General features: G+C 55.7%; 1 protein-coding gene across 1 annotated transcript in view; it reads left to right on the plus strand.

Moving 5' to 3' along the window:
• CFAP65 (cilia and flagella associated protein 65) overlaps window positions 1-2,801 on the plus strand; it is a 32,300-nt gene extending 29,499 nt beyond the window's left edge. Inside the window, exons 29-32 of the mRNA XM_069861304.1 lie at window positions 131-280; window positions 820-1,116; window positions 1,787-1,924; window positions 2,616-2,801. Coding sequence (XP_069717405.1) covers window positions 131-280; window positions 820-1,116; window positions 1,787-1,924; window positions 2,616-2,658 — 628 coding nt within the window. The 3' untranslated portion in view covers window positions 2,659-2,801. The remainder of the gene's footprint in view (window positions 1-130; window positions 281-819; window positions 1,117-1,786; window positions 1,925-2,615) is intronic.
• The last annotated feature ends 11,181 nt before the right edge of the window (window positions 2,802-13,982 follow it).

The following is a 13,982-nucleotide window of genomic DNA, read 5'->3' on the forward strand; positions in this document are numbered from 1 at the left end:
CAGCTTCCACTCCTCCTCTGGCACCCTGCACTGCTCTCTTTGTGCCTGCAGTGCTTACCCAGGGGGATGCATGTCTTTGATAGTTCGGTTCAGTAGGGCTGCCCCTGATGGAACACCTCCTTCTTTCCAGCCCCATCAGCAACTGGCCCTTGGAGAGCAAGTTTGTGGATGGGACTAGGGACAGAGACAGGATGGACATGGACCCCAAATGGCTGTCCCTGGCGGCTGCTTCCAAACAGGAGCTGCAAATAGTGACTCACATACTGACTGGTGTCATCAGGTGCGTGTTGCTTCACCCTCACCTGGTTTTGAGCCCATTCTCTAGGGGACTGTGTGCAGCATGACCAGCTCTCTGCTAATCCCAGAGGAGTGTGTGCATTCCTGCCACACCAGAGCAAGGGATCCAGCCTGCCAAAGGCTGCCCCGGGGACTATGAGCTCAGGAGTCCCAGCTGACAGCCAAAGGGAAGGTCTTGTTCCCTGGCTAGGGACTGGCCCCATCTCTGCATAGTGAACAGTGTCACTGCCCAGGAACCAGGGCACTCCGTCTGTCACGGTCTCAGGAACAGGCTCTGTTGGGATTCGAGTATTTTGTCTGTCAACTGCAGAAATGTAAAGAACTTGTGCCAGGGAGGCAAAGGTAGTTTCCTTACCCCAAGCCATCTTACTGTTCCCTTAGGCCCAGAAAGCAAAGAGGGAGAGACTAAACATTGACATCAGTCAGGGTTTTCCTCTGATTTGTAATGTCTTGTAATGATCCTTTGGGGTCATACAGATATCTGATTTTCTGGGACTCATCCCTTATTTTTCCTCCTCCCAGAGGCCTCTTGGAGAACACTCAGTTCCATGATGCAGTGAGAAGAAGCCTGGATGAGCCCATTCCATATTTCTCCCAGTTCCAGTGTGAAGAATCTGCAGAGCTTCAGGACATGAGGCAGTGCTCCACAGTCTCCTCCAGAGTATCTGCTTTCTCAGATCTTTACCCTGAGAAGGATGGAGAGAGGAAAGAAATGAGGCAGGAAACTTCTCCCAAGAATGATTTGCTGGAGTCTTGGGAGAGGATGAGTGAGATTTTGCACCACGAGCAGTTGAGGGAGCAGAGGGAGATGATGAGCAGGTGAGGAAGAGCTCACATAGGAAACACAAGAGCTGCACATGCAGGAGAGCCATGGTAGCACACCATCTGGCCAGAAAACTATTTCTGCTTCTGTCCTGCAGCATTTCTGCTGGGGTGATTTCTGTGCTTTGGGTGAAAATCGGTGCTATCCCAGCTAGCCACTCTCTCCTGAGTGCAGCTTGTGAAGTGTGCAGGTTTGCTGTGTCCTGGGGCTGAGCCCTGGACAGTGCCAGGCCCTGGTGGTGAGTGAAGCCTGCTTTACGCTCACACTCCTCACTGTGTTAGACATCAGAGTGGAGTGGATGCTTAACTCACCTTTTATTTTTACTGCAGTATTTCACCACCTTGCATTTGCTGTGCCTACACTCTTGCACACTGCTGCAGGTCAAAAGCATATGCACAAATAATCACTACAGCAGAGCTTGATGAAATCAGTAAAAGTGCAGCCACCCAGCTCTGTCCAAGGTTAGGGCCTAAGGCCAGCTGGTGGCCGTTCTGGAAGAAGGGTCAGCACCCCATTGCTCAAGCCTTTGGTTCATTGGCCTCAGCATCTAGGAGACAGAGTGTGCTCCACTGCTGTGCCTAATGTGTTCTGGGAGGAGTCACAGCAAGCAGTCTGCCTTATCTGCTTTCTGATAGCTGTCCTCTGCCTGTACTTTTATCCCTCCAGGCAGCCAGCGCTTGGGAACCTGGTGGAGCTGGTGCTGGAAAACACACTGCAGAACATCCTGATTGAAGCCAGCCGTGGAGAGCTGGTGCTGACAGCCCGTCCCAGGGTCATTGCTCTGCCCTCCAGCCCTTTCCCAAGGTAGCAGAGTGTATCTGTGCTGCAGTGGGGACAGAACCTGTCCTTAATATATCAGGCTGAAACACAGCTATCATTTTTTAGACCACGTGGATTACCTGGGTCACTGCCTATCAATGCTAAGGCTGCCTGTGCAAAAGGGAGAGTCCAGTCCCAAAGCCTCTGCCCCCTTTGGGCTTGTCCCCAGGCAAAGACCAGAAGTAGTAACACTCCAGCCATTCTGTGGGCATGAGACCATCGTGCAGCTCTCGGGCAGGGCACTGTGAGTGTATGGCTGGCAGAAGGGGCTGGCCTGAGGAACTGGAGAGGCCAGCACAAGGAGGGTCTCTTGGGAAACGTGATCAAGGTGCAGGCAGCACAGCCTCTGACAGCAGAAAGGAAGCAAAGCTGTCACAGTGCAGTCTCTGGTGGTTTCAAGTTAGGCTGAGGGAACAGCCACTGGAGAGGAGGCAGTTTTGGGGCTGAGGATAAAGCGTGAGAATTTGCTTCAGCTTGGGGAGAAGTGCAGGGAGATGTGATTGAGGGAGGATGGGAGAGGGTCGTTAGATGGAGATGTCTCTCCAGAGCTGCAGAAGTCCTGTCCAGATAGACAGTGCATGCTCCTCATGATCCCTCAGGGAGAGTTGATTGTCTGAAGGGAGGCAGCAACAGGCTGCACTTTCCCCACTCCAACAGCATTTTTTTTCTCCTTCAGAATCACCAATCCAGCACCTGCTCCCTCAAAGGAATCCCTGTGATGACCAGAGCAACTTTGTTCCTCCCACACCATGACCTGACCTCAGCACGCTGCCTGCCTCTTGGGAGATATGCCCTAATTATTGTCCTCAGCTCCAGTTTGAATCATCTGGCAGCTCCACAGCGTGGTTCATGAGATCTCTCCTCTCTGTGGCTGGCCACATCACTGGAAAACCACCTCTTTGCACTATGGGGAGCTTATGGACAAATGCTGTGACTGTTCCCACTGCCCCCAGTCTGTACCAGCTGGGGGGGGCATGGACTCTGCTTTGAAACATAGCTGAGGAAGGACTGACGGCTGGGCATTGAGGTGCTAAGCCCCTGCTGACATCAGTGGGACACAGGTACTGAACCCCCCTCCCCTCCTCGCTCCAGTGGCTGCCGCAGGTCCCGGGAGATTGGCTGCAGCACCTTGTAGCACACTCCACAGCCCAATAAAAGGAGCTTGGCCTTTGGGCACACAAACGCTGGTGTGTAACGTGTAATCAATGCATCTGGGGCTGGGGGCACCGTGGAGGAGCTCTTCCCTTTTTAAACTGCAAGGCTGTCCCTCGCGGAAGGGGATGCTTTGAGCCTCGGCCTGCACAGGGGTCCGGCAGGCTGTGGGATGTGAAGGCGCGGCGTCTGTCACAGCCGGGAGGTGGCAGTGCAAGTTGGGAGAAATCTCAGGTGCCAGCGCGGAGCTGAGGCTGGTGCTGGGCACCGGCTGCCTGCTCCTTGGCACAGGCTGCAGATGGCAGTGACAGGCGGTTTGCAGCATCTCCTCTCTTCTGCAGCCCTGCTACAGGCTCTGCTTTCCAGCCACTCTGCTCCGGTGAGATGGAGGCAGCTCGATATCCTCCTCCAAACCCTTCTGCCCTGTGTTCCCAGTGCCAGCGCCCAGCCAAGACTGGAGCTGCACCTTCTCCCATTGCAGCCCAGGAGAAGATCGTGCAAGAGAAGCTTGCAGAGGACTTCCACCCTGCTCGGCAGAGGGCAGCTGCCTGCTGTTCCTGGGAGTGCCACAGCTCACCCAGCACCACCAGAGCTCCTGCGTCAGTAACCAGTATTAAGCCCCAGGGCTGAGCTGTTCCTGTTGTCAGAGATAGAGCAAAGGTACTGCCAGCTCCTGAGCTCAGCCTGGCTGTCTGGGGCCTTCATGCGGGTTGTGGATTCTTCTCATGAGGAGTACAGACCTTCTCCTCCCTTCCCAGCACTCGAGGTGCCAGGTCTTCTATGTCACAGCAGCTTTTCCATTTTCCTTTGAGCTTCAGCTGGTGCTGAACAGGTGATACAGTATCATGTCCTTCCTTCTCAGCTCAAACTGGCAGCAGGGCCTGGCTGTTCAGTCCAGTTGGGGTGACTCTGCCTGGTCACGAGGATTTGCTGGCTACAGATGCTCACTGCAGGCTTCCCAAATGGCTAACACGGGCAGGGCAGGAGCCTCACCATCCTCCTAAAGCAGGTGGAATCCAACTGCCTGCAGGAGACCAGGGGCAGCCTGGAGCAGTGGAGACAGGGTCAGAGAATTTGCCCATACTCAGACTTGCTGCATGATTTAGAGAGGTTATTCTGCCCCTGTACTCGGCTCCTTGAATATTGTGTTCAGTTCTGGGCTCTTCACAACAAGAAGGACGTTGAGGCTCTGGAGCGAGTCCAGAGAAGAGCAACAAAGCTGGTGAAGGGACTGGAGAGCAAGTCTTACGAAGAGCAGCTGAGAGAGCTGGGGTTGTTTAGCACTGAGAAGAGGAGGCTGAGGAGAGACCTTATTGCTCTCTACAACTACCTGAAAAGAGGTTGTAGAGAGGAGGGTGCTGGCCTCTTCTCCCAAGTGACAGGGGACAAGACAAGGGGGAATGACCTCAACCTGCACCAGGGGAGGTTGAGACTATATATCAGAAAAAAAATTTTCACAGAAGGGGTCATCGGGCACTGGGTCAGGCTGCCCAGGGAGGTGGTAGAGTCACCATCCCTGGAGGTATCTAAAAGACAGGTAGACGAGGTGCTCAGGGACATGGTTTACTGGCAGAAAGGAATGGTTGGACTCGATGATGCAAGAGGTCTTTTCCAACCTGGTGATTCTATAATTGTATGATCTGATGCTCTCTGGACTGCATCACCATTAACTTCTTATGGGTTAAGTAACTTAATGAGTCAACATGGCAGATGCCGTGTATCAGTCTGGTGTGACACCCAAGAGCAAATGGATGGAGCCTGAGAGCAGACGTGAGTAGGGAATGATTTTTGAGTCATTAAACCTCACAACTTCCCCTCTCTCCCTGTGCTGAACACAGCCTGGATTTGGAGGAAACAGGACTGGCACTGCACCAGCCCGTTGGAGCATTATCAGAGGTAAATTAAATTCTCTGATCAGCATCTCTAGCAGGAGGTAGCCCTGGGACAGTGCCTTCAGCAATGGGTGAAAAGGGAACAGATGGTTTGAGAGCTACCTACAGTCTCTGAGAGAACCAGCTCACTTCCTTTGTCTCTTGGCAGAGGGTGTGAGATGGTGGTGTGTCACCTCTATTCTAGATCTCTGGTGCCTGTCAACCAGAACCACTCTGTGCACTAAGCAAAGCCATTAGCAGCTCTCACACACTTGTCTTCTTTATCCTTATCCTCAGATAAAAATATACCGGGGGGGGGACAGTCACTTTCCCAGCTTGGGAAAATTCCGACTTCCTCCTCTGAAGCTGGGAACAGAACCTGACCCTGGCTTTGCAAGACACTTGCATGTGTGACCAAGCCACGCAACTGTCACTTTTGCAAAGGGAGTGGGAGACGGCAGCACCCCAGACACTACTCAGGGTGAGCCCTGCTGAGCAGGGAGCCCACAGCAAAGCTCGCCTGCGAGCTATGACTTTCTGCTTCCCTGCTCCTTCTCCCCATGCTTGGATTTTTGGCACGTAGCAAGGTGAAGGGTAGGCAGAGATGTGCAGCACTGGTGGGGAGGCTTTGCTCCTTAGCAAGAGGCATTGCAGCTGCTAAGGGTGAAGGCAACGAGCCATGGGACTAGAGTAGAGCCAGATGCACATCCCATCTCTGCTAACCACATCTGGATCCTGGGCAGGAGAACGTCTGAACTTGTTGTACTGGCATCCATGGCTGGATTTGGCCCCTGTCCCAACACCAGCCATGTTTCTAATGCACATGTCTGATGGAGAGACGAGGATAGCTTGAGGACGACTGGGTGTAAGCCTGGCAAGCTGATGGGCTCCCTTGCTCCTGTTGTTTATCTATGTTCTCAGTCACCAGGCAGTTAATGCAATACACAACAAGGCTTTTCTTTCCTGGAGTGTAATGGCCTTGGGGCAGGTGGGCAACAGAAGCCATTCTGAATCCCACTAAAACATTTAACACCTGCTGAATTGTGCCATTATCTGGGAAATAAAGGGAAGGGAACAAAGCTGCTCTTGGTCTTCCCTACTAGGGTATTTGCAAGGCTTTGCCTCCCATTGCAGCTGAGCCTGAATCCCCTGCAAAGATCCACTTGGTGTGGCTCTGTGTCTATGTGGGGAAGGTGGCAGTTCTAGGTGACTGTCCCCTGGCATCTTGTTGCAGTTGTGCACAGCCCCTGGCTGGGATCAGCCCTTTCTTCCTCTGTACTGAGTATTAGGTAGGAACCCGGAGACATGCTGTCCTAACGAGGCTGAAATGTTTGCAAAGGTAGGGCAAAATCTGGAGTGCAAAACCATGAAGATGAACCTGCCAAGACCCTTGGCAGAGGTGGGCAAAGACCTTCCACCCCTGGCCTCTCATGTCTGAGACCCTGGGCTTTGCTGGCTCGGCTGTGCTGCTTTAGCATTTGAGAATGGAGCCATGCTCTGGTCAGGCCAGGGCACAGTGGTGGCTTCTGATGGACATGAGAGGTGCTCTGATGTGAGCTAGTCCGTCCTTGTGGGTCAATGAGGCAGCACAAGCCCTTGGCTGCTGGGAGAGGAGACTGAGCCTGCCTGTGCTGTGGACAGCCTGCTGAGTGCAAGAGCAGGGACTTGGTCCCAGCACTGCCTGCCTGCCAGGGAAGAGCACACACTGGTAAGATGCAGCCCTGGAGAAGCCAGGGCAGGTGGAAGATGTTCACCAGGATAGCTGCCTGGTGCAGGGCACTCTGCAAGCTCAAGGGACCTGCCTTTTCTCCCATTTTCCACACGGAAGCCCTGCAAGGGCCGGCTTTGATGTTATTTGGTGCATGGTGGGGCCTTGCCCTTGCAGGAGACAGGCTGGGGTGAGCCAGGGTTCTTGACAGAGCACATGGACTTGGAGATGTCTGCTGGAACTACAGCAGCACTGGAGTGGTGTTTGAGTTTTTCTGGCTTCTCTGGAAAGAGAGGCACAGCCAGGCATCCTATGCCAGGAGCTGCTGCTCCGCTCTGCCAGCGTGTGACCCAGCACGGAGAGGTGAGAGTCCTGCCCAGCACATTTCCCACGCCAGGAAAGAAGAACCAGTTAAGTCCAACCATCAGGGCCTGTACAGCATCAAAAGGAGAAGGAACGTCATGCTTTCTCTTAGAACCGCAGCCCAGGGCACTAGTGATTCTGCATTCCTTTGCTGGCAAAACTAGTGGGAAAGAGCATCAGGGTGACCAAGGCCAGCATCGGCCAAGTGACAGGGGACAGGACAAGAGGGAATGGCCTCAAGCTCCGCCAGGGGAGGTTTAGGCTGCACATTAGGAAAAAATATTTCACAGAAAAGATCATTGGGCACTGGGAGAGGCTGCCCAGGGAGGTGGTTGTTTCACCTTCCCTGGAGGTGTTTAAGGGATGGGTGGACGAGGTGCTGAGGTGCATGGTTTAGTGTTTGATAGGAATGGTTGAACTCGATGATCTGGTGGGTCTTTTCCAACCTGGTGATTCTATGATTCTATGATTCTATGCTGCCATCACTTCAGCTCCTCCCTGTGCCAGGCTCTGCACAGAGAGGGACAAGTCCCCAAGGAAAAAGAGTTCAGTAGAAGTGGCTGGTAAGGATTTGCCACTATACATTTACAGTTGGGAATCCATCTACTTCAACCCACAAGCATACTCCAGCTCTAGTAAGAGCAATGGTGGCAGTTTCGAAAGCACACCCAGAACCAAGATATCTGCAGAATATTAAAGCAGTGTGGGGATTAAAGCAGCGTAACCCCCTACCCCACCTGCAAACACACCCATCTACACAAACAAACACACCAGTGCACTTGCACAAAGGAGCTTCTCTGGGCACCGCATCTGCACTTCATGCTCTGTTATCCCAGGAGCTGCAGGTGCCAGAGTAACCTGGAGAGACAGCCCAACTCTGGCTGAGATCAGCTGAGGACTGTGCAGGCTGAGTAGCATGGCTGGATGCTGCAGGAGCGTATCTAAGTTTCTCCTGGTCCCCACAGGCTCTGCACGCTCCCCCCAGAGCCAGCACGGGGGTGTCTGCCCTGGTTACCCCACTGGGTAGCAATACAGCCTGCATGCGGGAGAGTGGTGTGACTCTGGGATGCAGTGACCCCACAGGGAGGCATGTGCACATGGGTTGAAACACATCCTGTTCTTGCGGCTGCGTTGGGAGAGCTGGCACCTGGCCCGTGCGGCCGCACTGGAAGCACTCCCAAAGACAGCGAGCAGAGGTGGGTTTGTTGAGCTCTGCTTGCTGCCCATTTCAGAGGTCTGTGGGCTCCTCTAGAAGCAGCGTACATTGCCTGGCTTTGCCTAAGGGATCTTTAGCATTGGGGCGTTGGGGGTCGGGGCAAGACGGTCCTTGACATCACTGGTACTCGATGTCAGGCTGCTTGGGGTAGACACTGGCTTTGCTTTCCAGCCCTGGAACCTTACTGCTCCCTTACTTTTCAGCAGCTTGAAGTATTGCAAGCAAACAGCCCCCATCTCAGGGCTGCCCAGGTAGGTGCCCCTACACCTGTCTCCGCTGGCCCCTCACTCTCCCCTCACCCCTGGCTGCAAAGTGAGCCAGGCAGGTGGGTGGAAAAGTGACAGCTGGTGTTGTTCCACTGCAGGTTAATGAATGTCTCCTCCTCTCCCCACCACCACCTCCTCCTCCCCGCTGCCCGCCAAGCACCCAGGCTCCTGGCTCCTATCACCCCATCAGGCTCCCATTAACAAAGGCGGCCCTGGAGAGTTTGCATAGAGACCTGCTCTGCCTCTAATCTAGGTGGGCTAATCGCCTCCCTTGCCCAGCCTGCCTTCCCTGGGTCAATATTTGCTCTGAGCAAACACAGAGCCGTGACAGGTGTGCTGGGGAGAAGGCTCGCTGCCGCCAGCCCAGCCCTCTCGCCTGTCTCTGCTCAGTCACATCTCTCCGGCCCCCCGATCACCGACCAGCCAGCGCTATTTTTATCAGGGCTATAAAAGCCCCATCCAGCCGGCGTCACCCTCATTTTCTACTCGTGAGCCGGCAGGGGAAGGTGAAGCTGCTCACCTGCCAGCTGCCAGCGTGTCACCGGAGCCAGGTGAGCTGCGGTAGCCCGGCACACCTGGGCTGGGGTGCTGCCTGCCTGGCTTACAGAAGGTGCTGTATGTGGGGGGCAGCTCATGGGCTTCTCTGGGACAAGCACCCTGGTGGCACCACCGAACTCGTGGGAGGTAAATGGATGGGTTGTGGGGACACTGTCCTTACTGTCTTGTTCCCTTAACTCTTCCCTCCTCTCCCACCTGTATTTTCTAATCCTTTCTGCTCCCTTCCTTCATTTACTTTCTTCCTTCCTTCTTTATTTTGTTCTTTCTCTGTTGTCCCAGCCTCCCTCCCCACCCCACTGTGTCAGTTTAACCCGCCCTTGCTCTGTTTGGCTTTCCCATGCAGCAGGTATCAAGCATCCACCTTTTGGGACTTTACCCCCAGAGGAGCTGGTTCAGAGCAGCAGGTGCAGCAAGGACACCAGCTCCCAGCCTGGAATGACCTGGCTCCGGAGGAAGGATTGGGAAGGGACCGCCGACAGCGCACAGCCGAGCACCCCTCCAGCCCAGCGCAACTCTGCACTTGCCTGGCGTCGAGCCCCACGTGCAAGACCTGACCTGAACGTTTTGTTCGTTCGGCTCGCGTTAGGCAGGTCCAGCCCATCTGCAAGCGTGTGGCTGGCGTGCACACACGCTGCAACACCCGCACAGCATGTCCCGTTCACCCGCAGCCTGCAGCCCACAGAGGGAACGCCTTTGCTTCCAACTCATGCAGGACATGCAGCCTTCTTTGCAGCACGTATGCCGGGGCAAACGTACAGCCCGTGTGCAGAGTGCAGAAGGGACATGTGCCCAACATGCAGCCTTCACCCAAACACAAGTGCAGGTTTATGGCCTGTGTGTGGCACACACAAGAAGCGATGGATAGGCAGTGCACTCATGATACAGTCTGCACACAGCGTGCACGAATGCACGGGACCTGCACATGTGTGAGACGTGGGACATGGGACTTGTGTGGCATTTGTACATGTGGCATTTCTGACACTCAGCTTTGTAGACTCATCTGATTGTGCCTGTGGCATGATGGGCACACATAACAGGCTAGGGACACGCATCCCCCCTGTGAGGCTGAGCCCTGCCTGCAGCAGCCTGCTGGGGAAGGGCAGCCTGGCCCTTGGACCCCTGGCAGAGCTGCAGAGCCCTGGCAGGCACGGGAGCCCTGGCAGCGCTGCCCTACTCTGGCACAGCGCTGATCCAGGGTGGAGCTTGCCAGACTCTGCCAAATGCCCAGGTAGGTCTCACCTGTCTGTTGGCGCCAAGGGAGTTTTCGATGCTGAGACAGTGCGCTCAGGGGGAGCAGGGCAGAGGATGGGGAAGTGTCACATCCTTTCCCGCACACCTCACCCTGAGTTTGCTCCTGGAAGCAGCACTTCTCAGCCTTTTCAGGGTCCATCTGCTGTGCACTGGGCTGCCCTGTGGACGCGTTGGCTGCTGCTCCCCCTCACCTTGTGGGACAGGTACCAGGCCCTGCGGGAAGCAATCCCTCTGCCTGGGCTCGCTGTGGAAAGGCATGGGAGTGGATCTGGCAAGCTGAAGGCTCTCTTCCAGGATACCTCTCAAAGCGCAGTGCAGTGCTTGCCCTGGGCTCCTGCCCCGTTTCATGTCCTGTACTGTCTCTACCCTGACTAGCACAGACTTTCGGAGCCCTGAGCTTCTCCTACTTCCATGGAGATAGCAGGAAGTCCCAGAAAGCTAGGAGATGGGACAGCAATGGATCACTTTTCCTGCCACCCCAGGATGTTACCTGAAGGGTGAAAAATGCCATATACATCCCTGCTTGGCCATGTCTGCAGTTTCTCTGGCAGCCCCAAAAACACTCCTGCCTTGATGTAGGGATGCTGCTCCCAGGTGCTTTGCAGGAGGCACAGCTGCTTCTCATATAGCACAGAATCCAGCTCCAACCCCTCAGTGCTCATGGATGTTCTGACTTTACAGAAGGGCCTGAGCCCTTCCTGCAGCCTCTCCACAAATGCTGTGGAGGCTAAGCCGAGCCCTACAGTGTGAGGAGAGGCTGGAGGTGAAGGACCCCAGAAGTGTGGCAAGGGGGGTGATTCCTGCTGGTATTCCTCCCTGCCATCCAATCCACATACATGACAAGGCTCAACAGCCCCTGCCCTGGAGAAGGAGAGCCCTGTTCCATCCCCGGGTTGCCTCTGCAAAGGATAGAGATAAGGCACCTCCTGGGCTCCCTGCCTGGGCAGGCACTTGGAAAGTTTCCAACAGATGGTCTGGGAAAGCATCAGAATCAAAGAGCATCTCCAGGGGTGCTGAGCTCCCTGCATTTCTGCAGAGCCAAATGCCCATCCTAACCAGGGATTGGCCACCTCATGACACAAAGACTGGCCATCTCAGTGGCCACAGGCCATGTCTACAGGCTCTGTCTCCAAGACAGAGCAAAGTTGAAAAGCCGAGAAAGCACAACACATCCCCTGATACGCATAACGCCCAGAGCTGTCCCACTCAGGCTGGGATCAAACTGAGCACAATTAATAACACTGAGGAAAGCCAGACCCTGCTGCCCGTGCCTCTCCAGCTGCCGCACGTGTGTCCCCGCAGTAACAGAGCCCAGCAGAGATGGTATCTGGCAAAGCAGAGCTGTGGAGATGCTGCTCAGCTGCCTTGCTCTGCCTCGGTGACTCCACATGCTGCTGGGGTGCCGTGTGCCCTAGCACAACCCCACACCCTGTGGGACCTGTGTTGTACCCTGTAGATTGCCCAGATGCTCCAGAAAAGTATTTCTGGCTTTTCACAATATCTGGGCACTGGCACCAGCAGCACATCTGTCTGCAGGGGAAGAAGGGGATAGCGTTAGAAAAGTGCTCCTCCCTGCCTCCACTCCTTCCCAGCCTACTGTTTCTGTCCCAGCCCTGCCAGCCCAGTGTCACCAGGATGTCATGACACCCATCAAAGCTGGGGGTGGCCCCAGGAAGACACGTTCCCCTGTGGACTCTGTGGCCAGGGAATGGCCCGCTGGCAGGGTTGGCACCCAAGGGTGAGCTGATGCCCAAGCAGGGCAGAGGTGGGGACTTTAAACTCCCACAACTTCCATGTCAGGACTGGTGTCAGTGCCAAGGGCTGTGCTAGGCTGGCAGGGGATGAGGTGAAGGGAGGCTGCTGCTACCTGTGCTACACGGAGCTGTCCCCCCACCCCCTGGGCCTGTTGCTTGGCTTTGGGGATGTGGGGACCAGGGCTGGAGATTTGCATGGTGCAGATCTGCACGAGGAGGATTTGCATGGGGAAAGCATAAGCGCCCAGGTCTGCATTTGCATACAGGTGTAGTGGCATACAGGTGTGTGTCTGCACATGAGTGTGTGTGTGCATTTGCATGTATGTGTTTATGTAGGTGTAAATGGCTGTGCGTGCACGTGTGTGTGCCTGTGCAGATCTGATGCCTCTTGCTGCTGCATCCACTGCCCTGAGCGTGTGTATGGGCTTGAGAGTGTGCGTGTGCATGTGTGTGTGTGCTCCTGCTGGGCTGACCATGTGCACTGGCCAAGCTCCTGCCATGCTCACGCCTCTGCGTCCTGGTGTGTGTGCATCGTCTGAAGGTGTGGGCATAAGCAGGGGTGCAGCCTTGCTGGCTGCCTGCGTGGTGCTGCCTGCGGGCTGCAGGTCCTGCCCAGCCCGGATGGGGTGTGCCGTCCCTAGGCAGTCACTGCGTTGCCGTAGGATGTGGCAGAGGCAGCTGGTTAACCTCTGCACCGCAGCGCCCTGGGGGATAGGCGCAGGGAGCTGCTGCTGCATCATGGTTATGCGGGCACCCTTAGACCCCAGCTCTGCCCCACCCAGCCTATTCCCCATGGCTCTGTCAAGCCTGGAGCTAGGCAGGAGCTCCCTGCCCTGGGAAGGTCACTCCGTCCCAGTGCCGCTGCGGGTACCCAGCCAGCTTGCTCACGTTCTGGGCTAAGGTGCCTGAGGCTGCTAAAGTCCATGGGGCTGGGCTAATGTTGGAGGTTGGGGTGAGCACCATTGGTTCTTCCCAGCCTCCCCAGCCTGCTCCTGGCCAAGGCCACAGGGAGCATAAGGAGCTGTCCTGGATCTGTGCAGGAGTCCTGCACTCTGCGTGCCAGGCATATACCCTAGACATATACCCTTCAGATACCCTAGACACGGGGTCCATCCCGCACATTGCCCTCATGTAAGTCCATGGGGAGAGGCAGCCTTCAGCCCAGCTTGCTCTGGGACAAGCTTGCTGCTATTTGACAAGGAGAGTGGAAGGGAAAAGTGGATCCCAGGCATGGAGCTGAATCCTGCCAAGGTGAAACAACAAGAAGCTCTGCCCACCTCCGGCCCCTTCCTATCTGTGGGGAGCACGGGGCATAGAGTGGATACAGCCTGACAACCACCCGCCTGCACCCACAGGCCAACAAAGTGAGGGGATGGGTTTTTCCACTGCCCCAGGAAAGGGCTCTAAACCCCCATGAGAGAAGGGGACAAGGGAAAGGCACTGCTGAGTGACTCAAGGTGCTGGAGGGGGACAGACCCAGAGCTTGCACAAGTCCTACATCTCCGAGTATGTCAGCCCCATCCACCCATGGGGCCTCCAGGGAAGGGGTGAGCGATGGGGATCCCCCCTCCTAACCAGTGGCCCCGCGGAGTGTGTGGGCAGCCTGCCCGGCCGATGCATGTTGAGCAAGGTGCCAGGGCCGCTACTCCTTGCGCAGCTGTTGCTGGCTTTGGGAGCCCGAGGCAGGATGTTCTGTTCTTGCTGCAGTGTCTGGCTCTGCCCCCGCCTGCGCTGCCTCCTTACAGCTGCTGGAGGAGGGGAGCTGCCGCTGCCAGCATTTTCACCTGCCTTCTGGATGAGCATCACTCTGGCTCTGGGTGCCTGGCACTACAGATGTTGCCAATGGGGGAGTGGAGGAGCACCAGGCCTGAATGGGACCTTGGCCAGGCACTGGCTGAGCTTGC

The sequence above is a fragment of the Phaenicophaeus curvirostris genome, chromosome 7, assembly GCF_032191515.1.
Source record: "Phaenicophaeus curvirostris isolate KB17595 chromosome 7, BPBGC_Pcur_1.0, whole genome shotgun sequence".
Lineage (NCBI taxonomy): Eukaryota > Metazoa > Chordata > Aves > Cuculiformes > Cuculidae > Phaenicophaeus > Phaenicophaeus curvirostris.